Source organism: Microcebus murinus, chromosome 17, assembly GCF_040939455.1.
Source record: "Microcebus murinus isolate Inina chromosome 17, M.murinus_Inina_mat1.0, whole genome shotgun sequence".
Taxonomy (NCBI): domain Eukaryota; kingdom Metazoa; phylum Chordata; class Mammalia; order Primates; family Cheirogaleidae; genus Microcebus; species Microcebus murinus.
In genome coordinates, this window is record NC_134120.1 from 35,970,189 (window position 1) to 35,995,781 (window position 25,593).

At 39.5% G+C, this 25,593-nt stretch overlaps 1 protein-coding gene across 2 annotated transcripts in view; it reads right to left on the reverse strand.

Annotated features, from left to right (window-relative positions):
- Window positions 1-233: 233 nt before the first annotated feature.
- Window positions 234-25,593, reverse strand: part of ASXL3 (ASXL transcriptional regulator 3) — a 172,842-nt gene continuing 147,482 nt past the window's right edge. For both annotated transcript variants that reach the window (XM_075993568.1, XM_075993567.1), the window contains 4 exons: window positions 18,517-18,613; window positions 16,573-16,678; window positions 10,667-12,614; window positions 234-7,885 (listed from right to left, as the gene is read on the reverse strand). In XM_075993568.1, coding sequence (XP_075849683.1) covers window positions 4,175-7,885; window positions 10,667-12,614; window positions 16,573-16,678; window positions 18,517-18,613 — 5,862 coding nt within the window. In that variant the 3' untranslated portion in view covers window positions 234-4,174. The remainder of the gene's footprint in view (window positions 7,886-10,666; window positions 12,615-16,572; window positions 16,679-18,516; window positions 18,614-25,593) is intronic.

Here is a 25,593-nt window from a genome sequence, read left to right on the forward strand (position 1 = left end):
AAGGAGGATTTTACTTTTCTGTATGCTGATATAAAATGTCTATGTATGTTCAGGGCCTTTGCCCCCAATCTGTGTTTGTCATGCATGTTATGTTTGGGTTGATTTCACATTTTGCTGTTACACTGTAGGAGTAATACCGCCTTTTAAAAAAGGCATTAAATGGCTAATGTCAAACAGATGTAAACATTCAGAATACTGACCAAAAAAAAAAAAAAAATACACTCAAACACCCATTAAAAAAAAAAAAAAAAAAAACTACTGAAAATATGAATCAGATTAGGTTTCCATGAAGCGAGGGGAATACAGCAGTACAAGAAAATTATGGCAACCAAGTAAAGCACTTTCTTTGAAACATTCATGAACAGTACAAATACAACAGAGTTTTTCTACAGTCTAAATTATTCTGCAACTATCAAATATAGTACAAAGCGAAATAGTATGTGCTATAAAAAAGCAGCTCCTTTAAATTATAGTAAAAATGCTTTTTGTTTGTTTTACAGTGACAAAGCATGAGGACTGAAGACGACAGGATTTTTATATTCAGTGACATTTTGGCTACATAGGCCCCTGACAGTCTGACGAGTTCCCATTCTAGGACCCTTCACATTGTTCTCTGGGAACACAGATGGACATTGACTCTGGGCTCTGCATGCTCAGAGGAGTCACTCCCACCAGGCAGCTACTGCTGTGCTGGGCGCCTCAACACCATAGAAGACCATGCGACCCTAAGCTTGGCTTCAGCTTCCAAAACCTGGAATTTCACCTTCACGGAGGGATTGGAAAACCAGAGGCCACAATAACTGCTTCTTTTTAAATTGTGCGAGTTGAATGTTTGTAAAGGAAATGGGGCTGCAGCAACCTATATTCTTACTCTCGACTGCCTTAGGAAGCACCATATGCACTGGTTTGTTTCCGTGTTTATTTTGAACCGAGTAAGAATATCCAAGGTCCAGAAATCAACTAAACCTCCTATAGCTCATCCCCAAAACACATACCACCCTAAAGTCTTTATAGCAACCAGGCTCAACCTCATAGGCTTGTTTTCAAGTTTTTTCTTCAAACTAGACCTTTGCAGGGAAATATCATATATAACTATGGTGCTCAGTTCACCAAAATTTCTGCTATTCTCACTTTGGGGGAGAAAAAATATTTTCATTTTGAAAATGAATTTGCATCAAAATGCTCTTATTAACATGCCCATTAACTAACTAAATGTCTTTATACACCTCAGGCATATGCATATCATATAGGAGGGGGTTTAGGGAATAGCAGTTTTCTTCCTTCCCCTGCTCCAAAAGTGCTACTTAGGGAAATACATCCTTTGTGATAAAAAACAAAAATTGCATGTTGCATGTGCAAGTTCTATTCCTGATAGGGATAAAATAGTGTCCAGTAATCAGGATAATGCACATACTAAAATTTGCACATTACACCACAATAACCATGTAGTAAATAACATACTCCATTTGCACATAGGCAGACACATGTAGAAATCTGGAAACTAAGAACCTATTAACCTAATTCAAATATACTGGCTTTTGTATATATATTAAATGGACACCTATAGAATATCTGATCCACATTTTACTTCTGAATTTCTCTTCTTCCTTGCCATTACTTTTTTAGCCAAAAAGATATTACTTTTTCAGTTATATAAATGATATTAGAACACTAGGAATTTGAACTGGGGCAAAAAAGAGCAAGGGCACAGAAAAATTATGTTCTTTGGACCTGGATAACAGAATCCATGCACTATCAACAACTGATTCTCCAAACCTATTATGGGAAAAAGCAAAACATACAGAAGGACACTTCTCTTTATTCCCAGTAAGCAACTTGCAGGCAGTATTTAACAAAGACAGAACTGATAATGAGCTCAGTATCCCATTGGCCTCAATTATACCTTACATACAGAATGCAAAGGGTTTGTAGACTGCAGTTTCTTTCAACATTGTGTCAGTTACTGATGTGGTAGTTTTCAATCTGCTGGTGTAGACAGTACTGACACTGGTATAGCAGTGACTGGATTTGGAAGAAGGAATTGGCATGCAAGTGTCTGTATCATAGAGGTGCCCCACTGTGAGACTAAGAGCATGATCTTCAGAATCAAGATATCACAGCCAAGCAGACCATAAAGACACCACTGATAAGGATGGCATCCCAGTACAGCCTGGTATGATGCTGGAACTTATGCTGCATTCCTTGGGAAGGGCCGGTTAAGTGCATTGCTAACTTTCTCAGTTGTTAATTTTGGTAATTATACTGTGAAAAACACAAGTGACAATTCTGAAGCACTGAAGCACTGAATCGGGGCCACAGCAGCAGGCCTTTCTTGGCTTTTTTCTTATGAAGATAAAGTACCTTTCACTATCAGCAATTTGTTATTCAAAATGATGTCTCTATCACCTAAAGAAATTTGGCAACATCACAATAATAAATATGAAGGGGAAAAAACATATACCATAGTTATTATAAAAAACCACGAGCGTTCGTTTTTTTCAGGAATGTAATTTCTGCTCAATCCAGTCAACTTTTAAGACGTGTTTTAAAGGAATGTCAAAAAGTTTACTTGGATTAGGATGATCCCATGTGAAAATATCTGTCACTCTTACCCTGGATACAGATGATTTCCCCCCATGTTTTTGCTTTTTTTTTTTTTTTTTTTTAATTCTACAGCCACAATCAATCAATGGGTTAATGGCACTCCACATTTTGTGCTCTGTAATCGGAAGTTAAATGGACGTGGTTTTTGTTTTCTTTTATCTTCCCACAATGTGCATGTGCTTTTGAACTTGCTTTTGGGAACAGAGCCTTCTGAACTACAGCTGTTCTCCGGCATGAGAGTGGCCAAAGTGTATGGAATGGCAGCTCAAATACTCAACATTCAGACTTTACTGGATAAACACTGAAGATAACTGTAAGATGCAGTATCCCTTTTTCAAAAGCAGTTCCTTTAAAAATGAAGAATCTATTGGATTCACCTGAAGGAGAAAACAAACTATGCCATACCTAGAACAATTCTTGAAAATAAGGATTATTTCAGAGTCAAAGACATAGGTGGTGAATCATAAGAAAAAAAATTTCTTCTGAAAAATGCCAACTTCTCAGCCTTGGGTAGTCTCCCTTCTATCACTGACACTTTTATAAAGAGGTGTCTGACTTCTGCAAGGTCAGAAGCCAGAATGCATGGGTGTCACCAATGAAGGACTACAATTATTTCCCCCCCCATTTTAATATCTAGTAATTGTATTAGAGTGAATATAATGGACTAATATTTACATTTTCAACCCATTTATATGTGCATATACAGCATTTTATTCTTTTGCTTTTAATTTTAGGACATTGTTTTCAAACTTGCTCTTAAAAGCCACACATGAAGCTCCAAAACCCTCTGGCCTATAACTGTCTGTTGCCAACTGATCTCACATTATCAGGTGTCAAATGGCTACAATCAGATTCCTGGGCACCAGGCCTTTGCTGCCATCTCAGGTGCAGGACACATTTCACTACAATATGTGCACAAAATCCAAGGCAGATCTAGATCTTCTGCACAGTCTCTGAGAAAGAGTAAAAATGGAAGAAAAAGAATAATCAGGAGAGTGGATTTCATTAATGGCACACCTCGTCTAATATAACTTTTGGGATATGAATAAATACAAGGAATCACACATTTAAATCAGATTCCCTTGTTCAAATGACTTAATAATTGTGGCAAAGTCCAGGAAAATCAGCTGTAAAAACCTTTGCTGTAATGGCTAATCTACAGAAAAATGCATAACCACTTCAAATCACTTTTATCAACTTCTTTCTACATCTGCATTTCTGGTCATTAAGTAATGAAAAATGTCCTTTTCCTATCTACACCGGGGTTAAAAGAATAAAAAAAAAAGAAAAGAATGGGGCAGTGACCTGTATACACATAGACAGAAATTTTCCAAAGCTGGGGATGGCAACTAAATACATAAAAGATACGCCACCAAGCCATTTGGTTGGGAGGCATCCTTCCCTTTATGAGAGAAATGCAAGAAAACAATAATCCCATAGAGAAAAGATAATCTGTTCCAAAGCAAAATAAATTAGCATGATATAAATGACCGTGTTTTTCAATTTGTTGTTGCGGATGCTGTCTGGCTTTTCCGTGTGGAAAAGGGATACTGCATCTTTCACTCAGCTTTTATCGTACAACTAGGCATGCTACACACAGTTTTGAAGGACCTATGCAGTCGTCATGGCAGAAGGCCCCACAGCCTTTGCACACAATCATGGCTTTCAGCCGGCAAGAGCATTTCAGTTCCAATTCGTCCGCGTTGCTGCTGTCGGCAAAGTTCTGAATGGGCATCTGAGCATTCGGACCGGGCAGGCCCGTGGCCGGGTTGGAGCCACTTCCCAAAATCCCAATGGACTTTTCAATGGCAGATGCCGCCCTTTTGAAGCTCGTGCTACCGAAGTGTATTGTTGGATAATTTCCACAGAGCTGCTGTTGTTGCTGCACCTGCATTTTCTGAGCAGCTAATTGGGTAAAAGGCTTTTGTGGCTCAGAAAGCAAATAGGAAGAGAAATCTGCATTTTTTAGCGCAAATGCTTTTAACTGTTCTTTCATTTCATTCTGGTCATAGGAAACTTGTTTCATGCCCAGTTCACAGCTGCTGCTTAAACCTTCCTCAAAAGAAAGAGGTTCCGATTTTATATTGCTACATATGCCCGTGGACTGTGGCCAACTAAGTCTCTTAGTGGTTTCCATGGTGACTGGCGGTTGTTTTTGATCGGGCGGGACGTCTGCGCTGGGGAGAGGTGGAGGTAGTGGAGGTGGCGGTGGGGGCGGCGGGGGCAAAGCCAAGGGCGGCGGCGGGGGCGGCGGCGGGGGCGGCGGCTGCACCAGAGCCTTGTTTGGCATGGCATGTGTGGCGCCGCCCACCTCCTCGCCTTCTTTCATGGGCATGCTGGGGGACAGCATGTTGGCTAGCCTCAGCTGGTGAGGTGCTGCGGGGAGACTGACCTCTCCCAGTCCCTTCTGCTCAAGATGCCTGTTGAAGGCAAACGCGTTACACGCCACTGGGGGCTTGGAAGAGGCCTGCAGCAGAGCCGCGGTAGGAACGGGGCCCCTGGCGGCCACGGGCATTTGGTAAAACTGCTGTCTGTGCGAGGTCCCCGCGTCGGGGTGGAAGCCGCCATTCTTGTCCACGTGAAACAGGTTCTGCTGGAAGCTGCACGAGGGGAGCAGCCGCTTTTGCTGCTTGACCTCGGGGCTGTGGACGACCCTGTTCTGCATGGAGTGCTTGTTCAGCCACTCTGGCTTGAACGGCTGGCTGTGCCCCAGCTGGCTCGCGCCCGCGCTGACCACACAAGGCACCCCTTTCACATCCGGCTCCACCAGCAGCTTCCCCGGCTCGCATTTCACTTGAGTGTGCTCCCCCACAGTCCTGGCCACCCTCTTTTTGGGGTGGTTTTCTCGCTTTCTCATCTGTAGCGGTGCGAGAGTCCCTGCCAAGTATCCCTTGCCATCTGGATTTGGAGAGCTGGACGGCATTTCCACAACATTCCTCTCTGGTGCTGTTTTACCCACTGAGGTAGTTTGAAGAGGCAAAGGGAGCCTGCTGATTTCAAGCTTGGCTCCCAGTCGGGGCTGTGGCAACACTTTTTCCAACGGCAGGTTGCCCTGTAGTAGCTGTGTCACCAGTGGATTGTTAGCCTCCACCGACGACAGTCGGCAGCTTGAGCTGCCCGTGCTAGGGACTCTTTTCAGGGTGTCTGGAGCCAAGGAAATCGCCTCTTCCATGGGACTCGAGGTGGGAGCTTTCACATTCTGTGTTTGTTGTGCACTAGAGGCTGCCTCTGCAGCAGGCGGCGGCAGCTCCGGGGCAGGGAAGTCTTCAGTATCCATTCTAAAGCCCTTGTCCACTTCATGAAGTTCGGATTTCACAGGAAGAGTGACGTTTGTTATGAGATTCCTGGGGTGAAGTTCTGACACGTTCAAGTAGCTGGCATGTTCAGTTTTGATAGCCTTTGGACAGCTCTGATCTAGATATTCTTTTTGTTTATTTGCACCCGAGTGACTCACCAGAGGCTGTCCTGTGCTCCTCATCCCATCCTCAGTCCAGCAAATCCTGTTACCTGGGTTGTATTGATTGCTACAGGTTGTGTCTGCTTCACTTTTGAAAGTAGCTGGGCCACGTGCCTGCTCGGCAAAGCTGTGACTAGGAGCAGTCGCCTCATTTAATTTATCCGGAACAACAAGGGGCAATTCTCGGAGGCTTGTGCAGGTGGCTTGCAACGTCTTACAATCTTGTTTCGTTGTAGGTGTGGCAATGAAACTAGAACCGTGATCTAGGCCTTCATTTGCAACGGGCTCGGGCCTGCTAATAACAGACACCTGAGGACAGGCCATGGGCTGTATGGATGCCTCTGTCCTCACTGACCTGCCCTGGAGGTCCACGCTGGCCTCTGCACTTTCAATGGAGACAGTCAGAGACAAGCTGGAGGTCAGCGTGGCGCTGTGGTCCACTATGACTTTACAGGGAATTGATCTGTTTATGGCTGCTGGTGCGAAGCCCCCTGGTGGTCGCTGAGGTTTCCCAGAATTGTCTGCCCTGTTTCGAGGCCCTGAATTTTTGTCCAAGCTTTCAGCACTTAACTTGGGAGGACTATCATAGGAGTTTATTGTTAGCATGTTTCCAGTAAACATTGTGACAGGTGGGTGTGCAACCAGAGAGTCTGTGACCACGACGGAATCACTGCAGCTGAGGGCTGCTCTCACAGTGGTGTCCATGGAGACAGTGGCCTGTTCTTCACTCCCAGGCATGGCTATCTTCTCAGAAGGAAATCTGTTGTTAATTCCCGATGGGGGAATCAAGACAGAGCTAGTGGAAAGATGGTTTGGCAAACTATTTCCAATGGAGGGAGTTGGCACAGAGGTGTACTGACTGGAGACTAAGTTACCAGCATTACTGCTTGGTATTAGTAACTGCTTATCATCCATGGAGCTCGATACACTAGAGCCCTCAGTAGTGGCCGGCATGGGAGTGCTTTCAATACATTTTGGTATAATGGCTATGCACGGAGTGTCAGTTCCCTGGATGGTTTTTAACATGCTTATATTACAAGCAGAAATCGTAGTGTTTGCACTGTCAACAGACATTAGAACAGAGGATTTATCAACAGAACTCACAAAGGGATGTTCTTTAATTGTTCCCGACATAGCAGTGCTGCAAACAGATACAGGGACAGAATTTTTATTAAAAAGCATGGGCACACTGTTATTTTCTGAAGAGGTAGATGAAACAATTTTCTCGGATAAATGTGACACAGGTATGTTTTCGTCAGAACTATGCACAGATAAGTCAGTGGCAGTTTCTGGAAGTTTAGTTGGGTTAAGAGACTGTTGTAATACAGTGGCGGGCTCCCGGGGGTGTGCAGACTTGTTGCTGGGAGATCTGCAGTTTGGATTGACAATAATGACACCCGTTGAACCTTCCATTTTTGTTTCAGGGGTAGAAGAAACTTCTAAGTTTGGAGGCCCTTCCTTTGAGCTGAGTGGAGGCAATCGGGCCTCTTTAGAGGTCTGGAAAAGGTGGGCTCGGGCTTGATGTTTTGCAAAGAGCTTAGCTTTTGTCTGCTCTTTGATGTGTGCCAGGGTTCTCGCCTTTCCACCTTCTCCTGGGCTCCCGATCGCTCCAGAGACGATGCTCGCTGCAGCAGCTACAGCAGCAGCTGCAGCAGCCTCTCGCTGGGCCCGAGCTTGCTGGGCCCGGGCCTTGATATCTGCAAGAGTCCTGGCTCCTGTGTTCCTGCCTCCACTGACAGAGGTGCTAGTGGATGCTCGAGACTCCGGTTTGGAGACTGGTTGGCTCTTGATTATAAAAGGTGGCCCAATTTTGGAAAGCTGTATCTAAAAGAGAGAGAGAGAGAGAGAAGAGAAAAATAACATGCTTCATATATGATCACAGAGGCGGCATGTAGAATGTGACAATACAAGAGAAAAGACCAGCTGCATTCTCTCATGATGTGGAATGAACTACACCTAAACCCCTGGATGGGTCTTTAGGGTATAAAGCAACATGAAATGTAGCATGAATGTGAGAATCAAGTTTTTAATCTACAAAAACATCAACTGCGACTTCATTTGGCATGGAAATGAAACATCTTCTTAAATGCCTCATATAAATGGAAACAAAATCCATGCTTCTTAAAATGAGGTTAGCTAAAAAAAAACTTGAGAGATATTTAGTTTTTAAATTATCTTCCTTGCTGGCATGAAAAACTGGAACCTCGAATCTATTTGAGTTTATCTGTCTTAATTTGACCCAAAGAAAAATGCCCTGACCAAGAAGTTGGTAACTAACTAGTCAGAATTCTTATTCTGAATTTACACAAAGGAACTGTGTGATCCTAGGCAAATCACTTTGTACCTCTTTCTCCAATAACTCTCTGAACCAGGAACTCAGTGGTTTTTATGTACTCCCATGCCACCTTGCATGCTGCCTTATACATATATAATAAGAACACAAGAGAAGTTGGTAAACTCAGTTGTAAAATGAGACTAGTTATTTCTGGTCTATTTCCTTCAAAGAGCTGTCTTAAAGATGGAATAAGACTATATTTGTGAGAGTGCTGTTTTCCAAAGGGACTGTGTTCCCATTACATAAATGGGAATGCTTTGCATAAAAGCAAGGGCAACTCTGATTTTCTGCTTCTAAACAAAAGTATGGGTTGGGCAGTTTCTTTTGATATTGGTAACCCACAATCTGCTGAATTTTATACCTACGGTCCACCTAACTCATGCCAATTAAGAGACTCACAAAGTCATCATCAAATTGATGAGGCACAAGACCTTACAACCGGCATCCCATAGCAATGCTGTGATGCTTTAGTCACCAAGAGCATTCTTAGAGTCATAGATTTGTAGAAGTAGAATGGCTCTAGCTAGAGTCCCTCAATATATAGTAAAACAACTCAAGCCTATGGAGGTAGACTGCCCTGGGTCATATAACCAGTGAATAACACAGTCCTTAAGCTCCCAGTTCAGTGCTGTTTATATGTATTCTGGTTCCTTTTTTTCACCCTTCAGAAAAAGCTTTTCCTAGAACACTTATCTCTCTTTTGCTAACACATGTAATATTTACATTATAATCCACACATCCTAGAGGATCATACATATCAATTTAGAATTATGCTTTGGAACTTTGATGGATGGAACTATCTCCCTGAGCTATCTCATTTCTCATTCTAAAACTGCTTGTGAAGTCTCTCTTCTAATCCAAAGGCCAAAAAGGGATGAATTTGGGGAGGGGATTTAATTTTCCCTTTTAAATATTTCTCTTAGTCTAGAAAATTCAACGCATTAAAAAATTAAACTTGAATATCCTTAAGCAAGAGCTTAAGACCGAACAAACATCAAATATGCTTGTAGTATTTATGTATCTATCCATTTTTAAATGAAGTGCATATCACTTTGAAAATAAGCTCTGACAAAAAAATCAGACTAGTGTCTTTAAAAATATTTCCCATGAAAAGGATATTTATATTATTCTTTCCTTTGCTTCAGAAATTAAAATGCACAGTGAGTTTTTAATTGGAGTTTATGTTAATCTTTTATAGCTCTAGACTCTTATTTAATAGGGACTGCTTTATTAGAGTAACTACCATCATACTCTTAAAATTAAGTCAACCTGTGGAGCTCATGAGTCAAATAAAAAAAATAGATGGAACAGAGAAAAATAAAAAGATTTTTTAAAAGCTTAAGATGTTTATAACTCTAGACCAATCCTATGATGAAATAATCTACCTTATTGTACCACAATATAAATGGGCTCCGATAAAAGCATAAAATAACTATAAATGGAAGAGGGTAAGATTCTTTTCTTAATTACCCAAAGGGTTTCTTTTGAATTAACCTTAATTTTCAGTTTACTTAGGGAGAACCAATTTATATAAAAGGCTTGTTTTCTGAGAGTTAAAATTTACCTGGGATGAAAAGAAAGTATATAAATAGAAACATCTGTCTACAAGGCTTTATTATTTTGTGACGTTAAAGGCTTCTTTATTATCCTTGGAAATAAACAAAAAATGAGATTTGTATATCTATCTATACATCATTCTCCCTCAGGGTTCATAAGGATGTTTCAATGATTTATTCAAGAAATGTTTAATGAGGCTCTATCATATCTAGGTCCTCTCTGCAAGGCAATGGTGGTGTTCAATCTTCGTTGGAAAATGAATGAAGGGATAATACGTACTTCATCTCCTTAATGCTGGCCTCTGACTGCTTCTTTCCCTAGTCCTACTGAATTTTCACTGAATACTGAATAATTCTCCACGTTTTCCCAAGTTTACTTACGTCTCTGTTCTAAGCTGTGGAATACCCTTAAGCCCCAGGGTCTTAGTGGCCTGCATGATTTTTCACGCCCTGTTCTCTCTCTCTCAGAGTCTTTTCCCTTAAATGCTGAGGTCTAAATATATGCATGTGTCTCAACTTCTTGTATGAGTTCCATATATAGTCATAAATAGGATCATTGACTATTAGATTGGTAGCCGGGCAGATTAGATAATAAATTGCTGCATAAAACCTGGAAGGAGGAAAACCTAATTTCTTCTTGAAAAATTAAGTTTCTAAATAGGATAAGCCTATCTATGGAAATGGAATATTTTTTTTTTTTTTTAAGTACCATACCTTGAGAGGAGGAACCCTGGGCTCCTCTCTTGGAGGCTGTTCTTTCTCAGGTGGGCTGCTGGAGGATATGTTCCGGGTTGACTGATCGTCTTCTATCCTGGCTCTCTTTTCCTTACAGATTCCAAAGCTGTGCTGCTCTGCAGTTTTCCTTTTGGATATCTCTGAATCTCTACTTTCATTTCTTATCCCTTCAGGTGACTTGGAGGGCTCTGACAATTTCGAAGTATGTAAGGTCTCCAACCGACTCTGCGTGTTCCCTTGCTTATGTGTTTTACTTCTAGAACCTTCCGAAAATGAAGCCTTATCCACTGAGGAGGCATATTGCTTTTCCTGTAATTTGATTGATGGAAGCTCATTTCCCTTACTCTCTGTGTCTTCAGAAAAAACAGATAATTCCAATGGTGAGGATACTATTTTCTTTTCTGTTCTTTGAAGGACACTAGGATTTTTAACTTTTATAATTTCAGTAGAAGGAAGTTCTGGAATTGACACAGGGTAGGATTTCTCATTGTCAACATGTGATTTACAAGGCTGCTGACTCAGGGTCTTATTGTGCAATTCTTCAGATGGAAATGCTTCAGGAGCAATGGAAGAACAACTCATTATGATGGGTTCAGGAGTATTGGATAGAGTCTTTTTCTGGGAGTTAAGGTTCTCTCCCAGGGATTTGGTCTGGGCAGAAGGTTCATCTTTCTGTGGGGACAGTGGTTCTTCAGATACAGATGGTGACTTTCTTTGTTGATGCATCATTCTATTATTTATGGAAGAATTAGAGATTGGAGATGTTTCTGAAGGAAGTGCCAAACTGGATGCAAAAGTGGTCTCAGAGGCAAGCAGCATGGAAGACACTGAAGAAGTTTCTGATGTCAAAGGTAGGTCAGACATTGGTGATGTTTCTGATGTTAAAGGTAAGTTGGATACTGGCGATGCTTCAGATGTTAATGGTAAGTTGGACATAAGAGATGCTTCCGATATTTCAGGGGAAGTGGATATTGGAGATATTTCTGACATCAAAGATGCATGAAGGTTTTCATCAGTGGAATTCCTCTGATTATATTTGTCTGCATTTTCAGTGCTGGACACCTCCGAACAAAATGTCGTTTCAAGGGAGGCTGGAGTACATGATTCTTCTGACGTGGATTGGGTTTCCCCTCCTGGGGATGGCAGGCTGGTACAGGCTCCCTCCGGGCTCTCAGAAGAGAAGGAAGTTTCAGAGATGCAAGCATTTTCAGACAGCTGTTCTTCAGGATCACTCTGTAGCTCCATATCTACAGAAATTCCTTCATTTGGAAACTGGCCTTCTAGAGAAGATGACCCTGTTTTTATTTTTGGAGTATTGGTCTCTATTGCAGTTTCTGGCTCCTTATGTTCTGTGTCACTGACATGAGTCACAGATGAAGTGGAAGGAACAAGAGAGTCACAGACTTCTAAATGATCAATAACAACCGACATTTCTTCCTGGGGAGATTCTGATTTCTCTTCTATCTTAACTTCAATATGAGGTAAGGTTTCTAAAACATCATTCATCATAACACAAGATTCCAAGTTATCTTCAGGAGTTGCAATATGAGGCTCTTCTTGAGAGTTGATTGGACTTTCAGACTCCTCAGAAAATTTGTGATTTTCATCCTGGCATTCATAGATACTAGTTTCTACCTCTTCTGCAATTTCCTCCTGAATTATAGATTCTTCCGGGATCAAGATATCCTCTGATTCTGATTCTGCCATCACATCTTTAGCTGAAACCTCTACCATAGGACAAAGAGTGGCACAGAAAATGGGCTCTGGAGAATCTGGGCTTTTCATGCTTTTTGGCTGTTGTTCTTCCAAGGCAGTCTGTGCAGAAGAACCCGGAAGGCCAGAGGTCCCACATGAGGAACTACTTTCAGCTCCATCATTGTTTGGTCTAGAAGTGAGCTTCATAGATTCCTCTCTTGACATGCCCAACCTGAACAGAAATTAGAGATATTACATTATTGCTCAGCCACAAAACATGAAAGGTACACCTTGGTTCTCTCACAAATGTAGTATTCAATAGAAGCAAATGCAAGTAAATAGAAGTAAATGCATATCAAATTAATCTTATAATCACTAACATGATTAATTTATGTAAACTACGTTATAATAACACAACTAAACAAAAATCTCTCCTTCTGGTTATATATAGATTTTTATTTTGTAAACAAAATACATTTTTATTTTGTAAACAAGGAGATATGAACCTTGCCAAGTGTTAGAAAAGGATTAAGAAAATTATGTGCAACAAATATAAAATCTATATTTTTAAAATTAAGGAGAAGAAAGATGCTCTTGGAATAGAAAATGAAGTAGTATTCAGAGGATGTAACAGAATTAAATACTTAAGACCAATGAAAGATGAATGAAATTCATCAAATTCTGAAATTAAAATGAGTTTCAAAGATTGGTTCTCTTTAATCTAACAAGTGTTATCTTATTTTAGCATGCAAAAAAGTCTACCCTAAAACAATATGGAAACTTCATTAAAGAATAACAAAATACAGTTTGGGTCATCAAAGTTATTCTACCAGTTTATATTTCTGTGAAGCAAGAGTTTTAAACTTCTTTCATGTACATCTCTTCCTGTAAAATATTCCATTCAAGATAGTAAAAATAAAAAAAAGTAAAAAATCAAGAAATAATCTGGCCCAGTATTGAGGTTTTAAGGCAAAGCTAATCAGAATTACAATCAAGTTACTATAAATCACTTAAAAAATATTAAGTTACAAGGTAAGCATCAGATGGTAGAGAAATATGCTGTTCTAAATGAAGTTAAATTAGGGTACAGGCAATGACAAAGATAAGAAGAAGAACGTTTCCAGAGAAAGAAACACATTTGAGTGAAGAAATACAGCTATAATAAATACTGATGGAAGAAAATACCTTAGTGAAATCCACTTTAACCTTTTACTTAAATAAAATCCTCAAAATTAGAGGGAAATAAAATTAAATACATTTTTTTAGTATCTCATTATTCCCTTCTTAAGTTCCCAAGCCTCTGAAAAAAAGAAGATTTTGCCTTCATAATTAGTCTCTTTCCTTTCAACCATTCCCTAAGATGGGCTCAAAAGCTACTATTTGTAACTATATTATACTGAGAGGAGCAAAACAACTACATTGCAGATAAATTTAAAGTAGAGTAATTAGCTAGAAATAAGATCCCTTGGGACTAGGTCAAGCAGAGATACTACTGATACTAGGTTAGGTATATAACATACAGAAATCTACGTACTAACAGCTACATTTCTGCTAGTTGATTAATAGATAATTATTAAATATATGTATAGATAAGTATATGTATATATATAAAACAGCACTGTATAAAGTATGCCTATGTCAACATTTCATTATTTTCTCAGAAAAATAGCTTTAAGATGGCATAAGGCATGGACGGAAGATGTTTATAGCACATCCCGTAGTACGCAAAGAAAATTCCTAACCACAAATTAACAGACCAAACCCTATAATTCTTAGCCCATATATATATACACACACATATATATATAAATTGCTAAGTAAAACTAATATAGAATACTATATTATAAACAAATTAAGCAATGAAGAAAATAAGAATCACAAGAAATATCTAAAATAGAAAACTAAATCAGACAGATCTTAATTGGAGACAAGTTTGAATGTTGGGCAAAATTCCTGAAAAAACTTAAGAGCAATGATAACACACAGGTGTCAGTCAACTGCAAACTCTCTGGTGCTAAGGAAAATTCCTCAAAGATTGGGAGAATATAGGTAACCTAGGAGCAACAAAATGAGAAGGGCAGTCAATGAAATGTCCAAAATACATCTGCTATCCAGTGCATATTCAAAGACAGAAAAGAAGAAAAGACAAGTCCCGTGATGTAAGGGGACAGAAGCTATCGATAAACTACAGGAAGAAAAGGGTCACATAGAAGAATTTCTTGTATTCAGAGCTGATGATGGTGATGAGGGGTCATGTTTACTCATAGTATCGTAGCTGTTAACCTCTAGGGCATGGGCCCTCAATCTGATATCCATGGGAGTTTGTGAAGCCCCCAAACTTCATGCAAAAAATTACACATGCGTATAAAATTTTCTGAGAAGGATTTGCAGTAACCCTGAGCAAGTTACTTAAGCTCACTATTGCAAACCTGGGAACATTACTTAGCTTCACTTTCTTTCAGTTTCCTAATCCTTTTTAAAAAAATAAAAAAATAAAAAGTGGCATCCCCCTTATAGAATTATTGGGAGGATTAAATGAAGTAATATTTGCGAGGCTCTTAAAAACATATCAGAGCCAGAGTATGTGCGATGGTTATTTTTGAATGAAGAAAAGCTCTCTGCAATGTAAGTTCCTGGAGGAACTTACATTGGAGAGGCTTACAATGGAGGCTCTCTGATGGGAGAGCCTAGGAATCCCTACAGAGGACTGTACCCCTGGCATTCAGAGTAGCATCTGGCACAGAAGAGATGTTGGATAAATATGCTGAATTAATAAAAGAATGGGTCCATTACTCAACCAAAATTAAGAACCAATGCTTTGGAGGTAACTCACTCAGTTATGTTTCTGCCATTACTAAAATGAGTACCCCCGACATTTCCTTTCACAGACAAAAGGAGAGGGAAGGCTCTACATGGTCTTCAATCTTGTCCTCCAGGGTTCCTAATCCTGCTGGGCACCAGCATGACCTGCAGAGCTTCTAAATAATAAAGAATCCCAGGACCAACTCTGGAAGATCCTCACTCAGTCAGTATTTTTGGGATGGGTATACAGAATCTGAATATATATTTTTAAAATCTCCAGTGAGGATTTTGATGCAGCAAGACTTGAGTGATATAGATGGTGATGATATGTGAAGACATACAAGTAGCCTGTCACATTTTTAATTTTTGAGAAAAGTCATCATTTCTATTTAGTTTTGCTTAAATTTGTACATGCATCGAGGAATCCTGGCACAGCAATTATTAATAAAAACAGGCCTCCCTACTCAGGAGTACTGCCAGGTAAGACAATTCACCAAGGCTGGCCTATTCTGAGTGTCTGCTGCAAGCAGTCTGTTAATCACCTGATTTCTTTTCATGGAGATGTCGCATGTGAGACCTCTGGCATGTCTGGCACAGGTTTTGTTACCTGCAACCACATCTGTGTCTTTTAAACAAAATAACAACTTTCAAGCATTAATTGTGTTATGCGTGAACTCAAGCCCAAACTCCTCCATTGAGGAGGATCTGAAGTTATTGTTAATATTTAGCTTCTAAACCTCTCCTTTCTTAGAGATCTGATTGTCTAAGAGACACTAATTTTGCCCAAGTAGAATACATCTCTGCTAAATGTCAGGCAAAGATGAAAGTGCATTCATGTTAGTTCAGTTACTGTCACACTTTTATGTGGCTGATATCACTTAAAAAAGAAACACAGATACACATACACAAATAAATTAAGAACAGATTATACTTGAAGAAGATGATAAAGTGAAGGATAATACCTCAAGCTCTCCCTAAAACAAAGACTAAACACAAATTAAAATACCTACGTACAGTCAATATTTTTGGAAAAGTGTGAGCACATGTACCTAAAACTACTTATCTATATTCATTACTGAAAAAATTTGAAAATGAGAATTTTACTAAAATTAAGAAAACTAAAATGACTTCTATAGGATTTCATGTGCTATTTTCAGCCTGAAATAAATTTTCATGAACAAGTTATAAACCATTGAAAATGCATTTTTTAAAAAATTTAAGTGCTGATATGCCACTATAATTTTATCTGCAATTTCTTACACCGAGGGACTATTGCTTTTTATCGCAGGTTTATTAAGTTTTACAGCATATGAGTGTGCTATGTGAAGCAGAGAATTACATTTTCATTTCCTTGTAAGAGAAATGAGAAAAAATACTCTAGTACTTACTTTTCTCCATAAAACCTCTCAAAGAATTTTTCTTTCCACGGTTCTGTTTTCTTTTCTTTCTCAATTTCTTGCCTTATCCGCAACTGCATTTCTGGGGTAAATTCTCCTGAAAAGAAAATGCTAATATATTGAGTAAAAGTGGTCGAGTCTTTGGCCAATTAAGAACGAAAACATGTAATCCCTTTCAGTAAACTTTTCTGGATGTTGAAAAGCAAAAGGATGAATAATGATGACATTTCTACAGCTTCTCTTTTTATGAACATCATTCAAATAGTCATTTCATTATGTATACACTATAAAGCATTTAGCAAATATATTGCATGCTAGGGGCTGCAAATAAGCATGTATAGCTGCTGTCCTCAAGGAAATCGATCTGGTGGAAATAGAGGCACTTAGTTGACTATAATATAATGTCAAAAGCCCTATACAGGCCATAAGAATAAACGTAGTGAAAGTATAAAAAGGAAAGCACTTAATTCTGCCTAAGATAATTAAAGAGGACCACATACAGGAGCTGATTCTTGAGTAAAGCTTGTGGAGGACGATCAGGCTTTATATAAAGTGATTAATCACAAAGCACAGAGAAATAAGGGTGCATGTTTATGTTCTTTCAAGTGGTCAAATATGAGCAGGACATAGGATGAAATAAAACGTGAAGCAAAGCTGAGCCCAATTACCCAATGCATGTTTTAAAGACAGTTCTCCATTTTCCTACAAGAAAGAGAGGGAGGCCCGAATGGCACTCAGTGAGGGAGGAATACAGCCACACGAGCAGCTTAGGAAGTTAGGTCTGACGGCAGGGTGAAGAAATTGGAGGACCCTCACGAGGAGGCTGCAGACAGCACAGATAAGGGGTGGAGATTACAACTTGACCACCACCAGCAGCAGCAGAATGTTAAAGAGGAATCAAGTAACAGTTCATGACCAGATAGGCCTGGAAAAAAGGACAAGGACATCTGTAAAGTTTCAAACTAGGGAACTATGAGGACAACGGTGACATTACAGAAGAGAGAGAGCAGAAGAAGGAGTAGGTATGAAGGCAAGCTAGTGTATTTAATATTGGGCATTTTGGTTTTCAGGTGCCTGTTATCAGCAAATAAGATCTGGAAACAGAACCCTGGGGATCAGGAGATGGGGGACAGGGCCAGATTCGGAAATTCTTGACACATCGGCAATAGTTGGAACCAAGATGGTGACCAAGGCTGCTTAGAGAATATATATGGTTAGAAAACAAAATGCTGGATGGCAACACTTACCGTCAGATGGAAGAATAGGAGCTCCTGACAGAAGCTGAGAAAGTGCTGTCAGAAATGCAGCCCCAGAAAACAATTAAAAATCTGTTTTGAATGTCCAAGGGAGATGATCTCAAATTGGATGGAATAAAAAACAAATGGGATGTTGGCAGAAGAATTTGAAATAAAGACTGAGATGAGAAAAACTGGAATTTGTCAGTAGAAAACCATTAGTATTCTTTCTCTAGGAAGGCTATTTCAGTTGAGTATGTTAAGAGGAAAAAGGTGGTAGCATTGAGTTATTTTTTAGTCTTTCAAAAAGCTAGGATACTAAAGGAAGGTTAAGATGAAGTGGTGGCTTCAAGGGAAGAAAGTATTAAAACAAATTTCTTTAGGGTCCAGGACACTTAAGAAAATAGATAATAGATCAAACCAATGCAAATAAAATGGCCATTTCAAAAAAAATATTGCTATATCAAAATTTTTATTATGTCCAAGATAAAATTATGCTTTCTTCAAAAATATCTGACATCAAAAATGCAAACTATAACAAAAAAATTAATGAAGTAATTTGGAATGGGATATGAGTTTTTAGCAAATTAAAGTATATTTCAGTGGGGAAAGAAAGACTTGGAAATCAGAGAAAGCTGCAAAGCTCAGTACAGTATGTGTACTCCAGTATGTCGCATAATAATAAAAACCAGAAATTTACCTTCTGCCAGTCGCTGTTTCCACCCTTGTGCTGCATATGCAAAGAATTCATTATTTAGAGCTGAAGTACTGAGGCGTAAAATTCCATCACTGCCCATCTAGGAAATAAGCCGACAAATACAAGATTCCATCAGGAATAATTCAAAGCAAAAGTATACAGGAAAGAAGCAAAAACTGAGTGGTGATAGGAGGTGTATATGTGTATGTGTGAGGGGGAGGGAGAGGAAGGGGTGGGGAGAAAGAAAGAGCATGTGTGCAAGAGATAGAGAAGGTAGGAGGAAGAGAGGAAAGGGACTCAACAGAAGATGAATCTCTAGGATGAAAACTGCATGCATTCTGCTTGCTGATGTAGGAGAAAGAAAGAATTAGAGTGTTGACTTTGGCTTCTTATGTAGTCTGGGAGTGAAGATGAAAATCATAAAAAGTTAAACAATTCCAAACATGAGGGAAATGGGAATTGAGAACTGCAAAGTGTAAAATCTTGGGGAATATGTCTTTGTGGACATGAGTATTTAGGAAGAACCTCATGCAAGAGCTGGAACTGATTGAGGGTGATGCGAAATGAGGATTTGGACAGAATGGTCAGAGATCAACACAGATAGTACCCTGTTAAAGAGCATGAGCTTAATTGTAGAGACAAGACATCATGAACAATCAGTAAACTGGACTATTCGTGAAGGTATGAGGATGCTTTTGCCTGGTATGGAAAGGCTTAGCAAACTGTTGCCCCAATTATATTTTCAAAGATTTCCTCTTACTCTCATATATAAAATTCACATATCTTAAGCTCTAATTACCTACAATTACCTGAAAACACACTCAGAGATTTCTTTTCCGTATGTTTTTGTTTGTTTATGATCTTTTCTACACTCCCTCTTCACACATTGAAATATTAACCTTTTTAAAATTTAACTCAAATAATACCTTCCTGAATGTGTTAGCTAAATCATTCAGTAGCAAAGGAGAATGCTGAATATAAAAGTAAGTATTATACTATCTTAAACTGGATAACTGCTAATCAAACCCAGAAAAGAGAAACATTGAGAGCAAAATATGAGATATGCTGACTGTCAACATTATGGCCTCTGTAGGGAGGCCACAGATATGAGATCCTGAAATTCATTGAAGAAAATACCAATAACCACACTAAAATATTCAATATTTGAAATTATTGAAAACTTGAAAAATTTCAGGCAAGATTTCATTCATTCATTGATTTATTATTTACTCATGTTCAGTTATTTCATCTTTATTCAACAAATATTAAGTCATTCATATGAACCTACATGCATGGCACTTGTGTGGGACCTGGTAATACAATGGCAATAAAGAAAAAGAAAACAACCCTTTCCTTATATTCTGAATATAATCTACATAAAGTAGATGCTTCTGGTCCTTGTTATGTCCCTTCCACCCACCTGAATTCAGCATGGCTATGATGTGCAGTGTCATAACCACACCACAAACCCACCTGAAATGGGCTTGCCATAGCCCCAAGATGTGAGTGGATAGATGTCCCAGCCTTCCTATCCTTTAATTAGACAATTAAAGACACTGTCCTCTGCAATGTGGTTTGTGCATTGAACCAATGGATGCTATCTGGGGTTGTGCCCCCAGTGACTAGAATACATAGATCTGGAAACTAAGGCGTGGAGTGAATAAACCTTTGCATTATCACTCCCAGGGATCTACTAGCAGACTGAGTGAACTGTGTGTCCCCATAGCTCTAGACTCTGCGATCAGAAGTTGAGGTCTCCGGAAAAGTCACTTCTACTAGGGCAGGGTTTCTCAACTTTGACACTCTTGTCATTTGGGGCCAGATAATTATTTTGAAGGCATGTCCTGTGCAATGTGGGGTGTTCAGCAGCATCCCTGGCCTCTAACCACTAGATGCCAATATCAACCCCCGTCCCTGATACGACAACTAAATATACCTCCAAATATTGCCAAATGTCCTGGCAAGATAAAATCATCCCCAATAGAGAACCACTGCACTAGTGGACAGGGTAATGGCACCCCTGTAGCCGAAGCTCTGCCTGGTTACTTTGTACCGATCATGCTGTTGGACCAGGAGGCAAAGAGAGACTAACAGGATGCCCAGAAGCGAGTATCAAAGGAAGGAGATGATGAGCTGCAATCACAGCCTTAAGACCAGCTTGAGATTAGTACAGCCTATAGTTGGTTCACTAACCCTCTGGTCATAGTCTTATTCTTTTTTATTTTTTTTTCTTTCCAATATATTATGAACAGCCATTTCTTAAAGAGTTAGTGACAAGGTGGTCTTAACATGAAGCACAACAAGATCTGAGTGGTACAAGAGGTAGGCCATACCAGACAATTGTGATGCTCCATCAATATTATCTTGCCCAAATGAGTACAGAGCAGCTGGGGTAAAGAGGTCACTGCACTTATCTCACCCAAGCCAATAAAACTAAGGCTTTCTCTGAAGCATAAAGATCTTTGAGATGCCCTGCAGGTGTGGCTTGGAAAAGAAGAGTTGGTTCCCACATGCAACTCACAATCCATGCAAGACAAGAGTCTGTAAAAAGACTCCCCTCTTCTATTGTCCTTCTGGGGAACAATTCTGTGGCTCGTTCTACACATTTTCTCAGCGGGTCCTCACTGGAAATGAGCTCCAGTTGTCCAGAGGGCTTCTCCCCTTCATGTCTCATACCATTTAATACCTGGCTTTCCCCTGCAAATATCTATACTCACGTTCTTGTTCCAGGCTCTGCTTTGGGAGAGAAAGGGCCAGGGAGGATCTTCATTAAGACACCTAAGCTGAGGAGTTTGGGCTTTACCCTCTACATGGGAGTGGCCCTACGAACATACTCTCAGTGAACGTGAGGCCCAGGTTAGGGGCCTCCAGGTCCAAGTTTACCCCTTATGGACATTTATTACCACTTTCAACGTGAGCCATGAGAGAGGAGAGTTGTGAAGCACTGTGCTAGGTAATGGTAGACGATGTAAAATGTTGAAACCCAGGAAAAGCCTGAAAATATTTTTGTATAAAAAGATGACTTTATTTTATTGTATTTCTGTTGTCAAGATAGAGTCTCACTATGAGCCCTAGGTAGAATTGCAATGGTGTCATTGTAGCTCACTGCAACCTCCCACTCCTGGGCTCTAAGTGATTCTTCTTCCTTCCAGGTAGTTGGGACTACAGGCATCAGCCACCACAACCAGCTAATTTTTCTATTTTTAGTAGAGACAGGGTCTCACTTTTCCTCAGGCTATATTGAACTCTTGAGCTCAAGCAATACTTCTGCCTTAGCCTCCCAGAGTGTTAGGATTACAGGCATGAGCCACCATGCCCGGCCTAAAAAAAGATGACTTTAATAGCTGTGTAAAGGATGGAACATAGAGAGAAAGACAAATACAAATACAAAGGCATCACTAGAAAAGGTATTGGAACACTTCAGTAAAAGATAACATTAATAAAATAAAAACAAATCTGAGGCACTCAGGATTGGGTGAAGGTCTTCAGGATTGATGAGGTAAAGACATCTGGAGAACAGTTCAGGAAACACTAAAATTGCAAGATATGGGGTGGAGGAAAATGTTGGTCAAGCTTGAGTATAAGTCTTCAAGGGAGGTTATCAAGGATGTCTAGCAAGTCAACAATCATGAGGACAGATAGTCATCTGAACGATATGTCTCTAAGAAGTCTGAAATTTTTCTGCAAAATATTGCCACCCAATATATATCCTGTGGTTCAGGAGCCCAGGGGGGAAAAAGCAACTCCACTTAAGAAGATCAAAAGGGAAGAGGTAATCTCATTGCATAGATATATTTTATTTGGGACTAGTAGGTGGAAGGCAAGTTCTTTGAGAGGTAGAGGAGTTTATTTATTACACTATAGAGTACATTTATAGAAGGCACAGTGGTAAGGGTTAGAATTATTCTACATTTGAGGATACGATGGTGCCTTATAAACTTCTCTAGTCCATGCAATGCTCAGTATCTTGCAGGTACTCAAAAAGAGTCTACCATACTACCCTTGTTTTGTGTAGTGAAAGATTTAAAATTTAACCCTGGTAGCTGATATACAGAATTTTAGTTGAATATATCTTGCCAGGCCAGGGGCATGATTAGTTACCAATCGAAATTTCAGCATAATTTTAAGACACAAAGAAATACTAGATCCAGATTAGCTCTGACAGATTCTCAAGATTTCAGCACACCAAAACGCAAGACAGTGTGACATAAACACATTCAAGAATATGAAAGCTAGCCCTCAAGGAAAATGTTTTTCTTTTAAAGCATAAGAGTAATTTTAACTGCCAGGTTCCCAGGCTGTATGAGACAGCACAATTAAACACTAGGGCTAAATTAGATTTAGGAAATAAATGCCAATAAAACTTTTAAAATACACGATTAATTTTATGGCCTTTAAGAAATACTGTCCAAGGATATAACATTTTAATGAACTGGAACAATAAACATTTCTGAAGGTTTTTTTTTTTTTTAACTACTGAGCTATAAATTCTTGTTTTTCTGATTAGCCACAATAGAAATGTTCATTCCAAAAATCAGCTAACTCTCTTATAATGAGGTGTCTCACTAAACTATTGTTAAGTTATATTTCCTTTTTAATTAGGAAGAGAAAAACTCTGATTGTAATTATTGTTCCAGAGGAACATAAATACTAATAAAGGGAAATTTATTCACATAGAGATCCTTTTATACAGGTTACACTCCTTCTGGGTAAGTATATCATTTGCCTTTGATATAATATTAATTATATTAACATGTATTTTATGGGATGTCAAGTGGAATTCAAGGGGTTAAATGAATGTTGCTACTTGCATAACATCCAATGTTTAATGTTTGATGAATGTTAATTCAGTACAGAATATATTTACATTTAGTAATAATCCTTTAAACCTCTATTATATCTTTATCACTTCTTTTCTTATTTTGTGTTTCTTGCAAGTGAGTCTAACGGCATGGCATGAGGGTGGCTTAGAGGAACAGTGAGAAATGTTCTGGAGTTAGAAAATGTCTAAATAATAATGGTGTGCCTAGGAATACTGAGCAACTTGGATTTTACTCGGCAGACAATGAGGAGTCATTCAACGAAAAGCCAAAGCATGATCAAGAGATTCACGTTGAGTATGTGCGGGTCAGCAGTCTGCTGTTTTAGACAGGGTGTCACAATTAATAAGGGACATCGGGGCAGGCAAGAAGAGGTGGGGGAGTGGGCCATAGAGCCATCTGGGGAAGAGTCAGCTAAGCCAAGGGAACATAAAGGCAGATGCTCTCAAGTGGGGCTTGCGAGGAGACCTGGAGAGCAGAGAGTGGGAGGAAGAGGAGACACAGGGACAGGACTGTGCTGAGCCTTGTAGCTCACTGCAGACTGGTTTCTCCCCTGAAGGAGCTGGAAAGCCTTTGGGGGGTTTTGGCCTGATGAATGATAGGATCAGACAGTTCAAAAGAATAGCTCTGATTGCTGTGTTTAGAAAAGACTTAAGAGTAGCACTGCCTAATAGCAATATAAGTCAGAGTCACACATGTGACTAATTTTTCTAGTAATCATGTTGAAAACGAGAAAAGAAACATGCGAATTGATTCCAATGATATATTTCATTTAATCTAACCTTTCCAAAATATTATTTTAATATGCAATCAATATAAATTATTACTGATGAGATATTTTACATTCTCTTTGAATACTAATTCTTCAATAGCTAGTGTATTGTTTTACAGTATATCTCCTTTCAGATCAGCCATATTCCTATGCTCAACAGTCACAGGTGGCTAGTGGCCACTGTGCTGGACAGCACAGATTCAGCAGATAAAGACTCAGCAGGAACACTGATATGTAGAGGTTATAATAATCCAGGAAAAAGTCGATAGTAGTTTGGACTAGGGTTACAGCACTGGAGATGGTGTGAAATGGCTGGGCTCTGATTATATTTTGAAGGTTGAGCCAGGAGAACATGATGATAGATTGGACGTGTGGTAAGAAAGGGAGCAGGCAAATATGCCACTAAAGATTCTGGCATTAGCAATGAAAAGTAGAAAACTGCATTTTTTTTTAAATGGAAAAGACTATGGGAGGAGGAGTTCTGGTGTTGCACCACACAAGGTTAAGATGCTGATTATAATTCCCAGTAGACGTCTTAGACATGTCACTCCTGCTACATGTAGCAGAGGATGCCCTGGACAAAGGCGAGACTAGCACAGCAACAAGAAGCATCCAGAGAAAGCCAGGGAACCAATGATGAAAAGCCCTAAGATTGTTCAGGCAGGAGGAATAAAGAGGAAGAATATTTAAGAGAAGTATAGGAATCAGAATTGATGACTCTGAGTGAGCATGCGTGTGTGCTGGGGGGGGGGGGAGGGAGGGTTAATTAGATAAAGATGTGAAAGATGGTTCCCAGGAATAAGGCCAGATAATTGGGTACAGGCTGGCATCAGACATTGGAACAGGAAAGGGCATAAGGAGGAACAGTATTTAGGACAAAGAAATGATGACCTTGAATATGCTGATACAAGGGTATCTTGAAAGCATCCAAGTAAAGATGTCTAGTCAATAATTGAGAGTAAGGACAAGAAGCTCAATGATAAAGGAGAAATGGGAAAAAAGTTAGATATTATTAGCAAAGATAGTATAGTTGAAAGCATGGATATGGATGAACACATCCAAGGAATATTTACCAAAAGAGAAGATGGCATAAAGCAGAGCCCTGAGGAACACTAGCATAGAAGTAGTGAGGGGGAGAAGTAGAATAAGCAAAAGCAGCCAGAGGCAGGAAGAAAATCAGAGCAAATGGCATCACAAATGCAAGGAAGAAAGTGTTTTCAGAAAATGATCTGTATTGTGCATGTGTTAATACCTATCCAGCCATTTAGAATTACTTAGGTCAACACTGTGTGCAGTATGTTAGCCATTGTGTCCAATAAAAAAATCAATAGGATCTTTAGAGCAAAGACAACCTAGACAGTGAGACAAAAATCAGCAGTCTAATATAGTATCAAAAGAGTAATGAGCACATGAACTATATAAGCCTTTATCATTGAACCATTTATACCCTGTATGATCAAACATACAGTGCCCTTGTAGTCTATACCC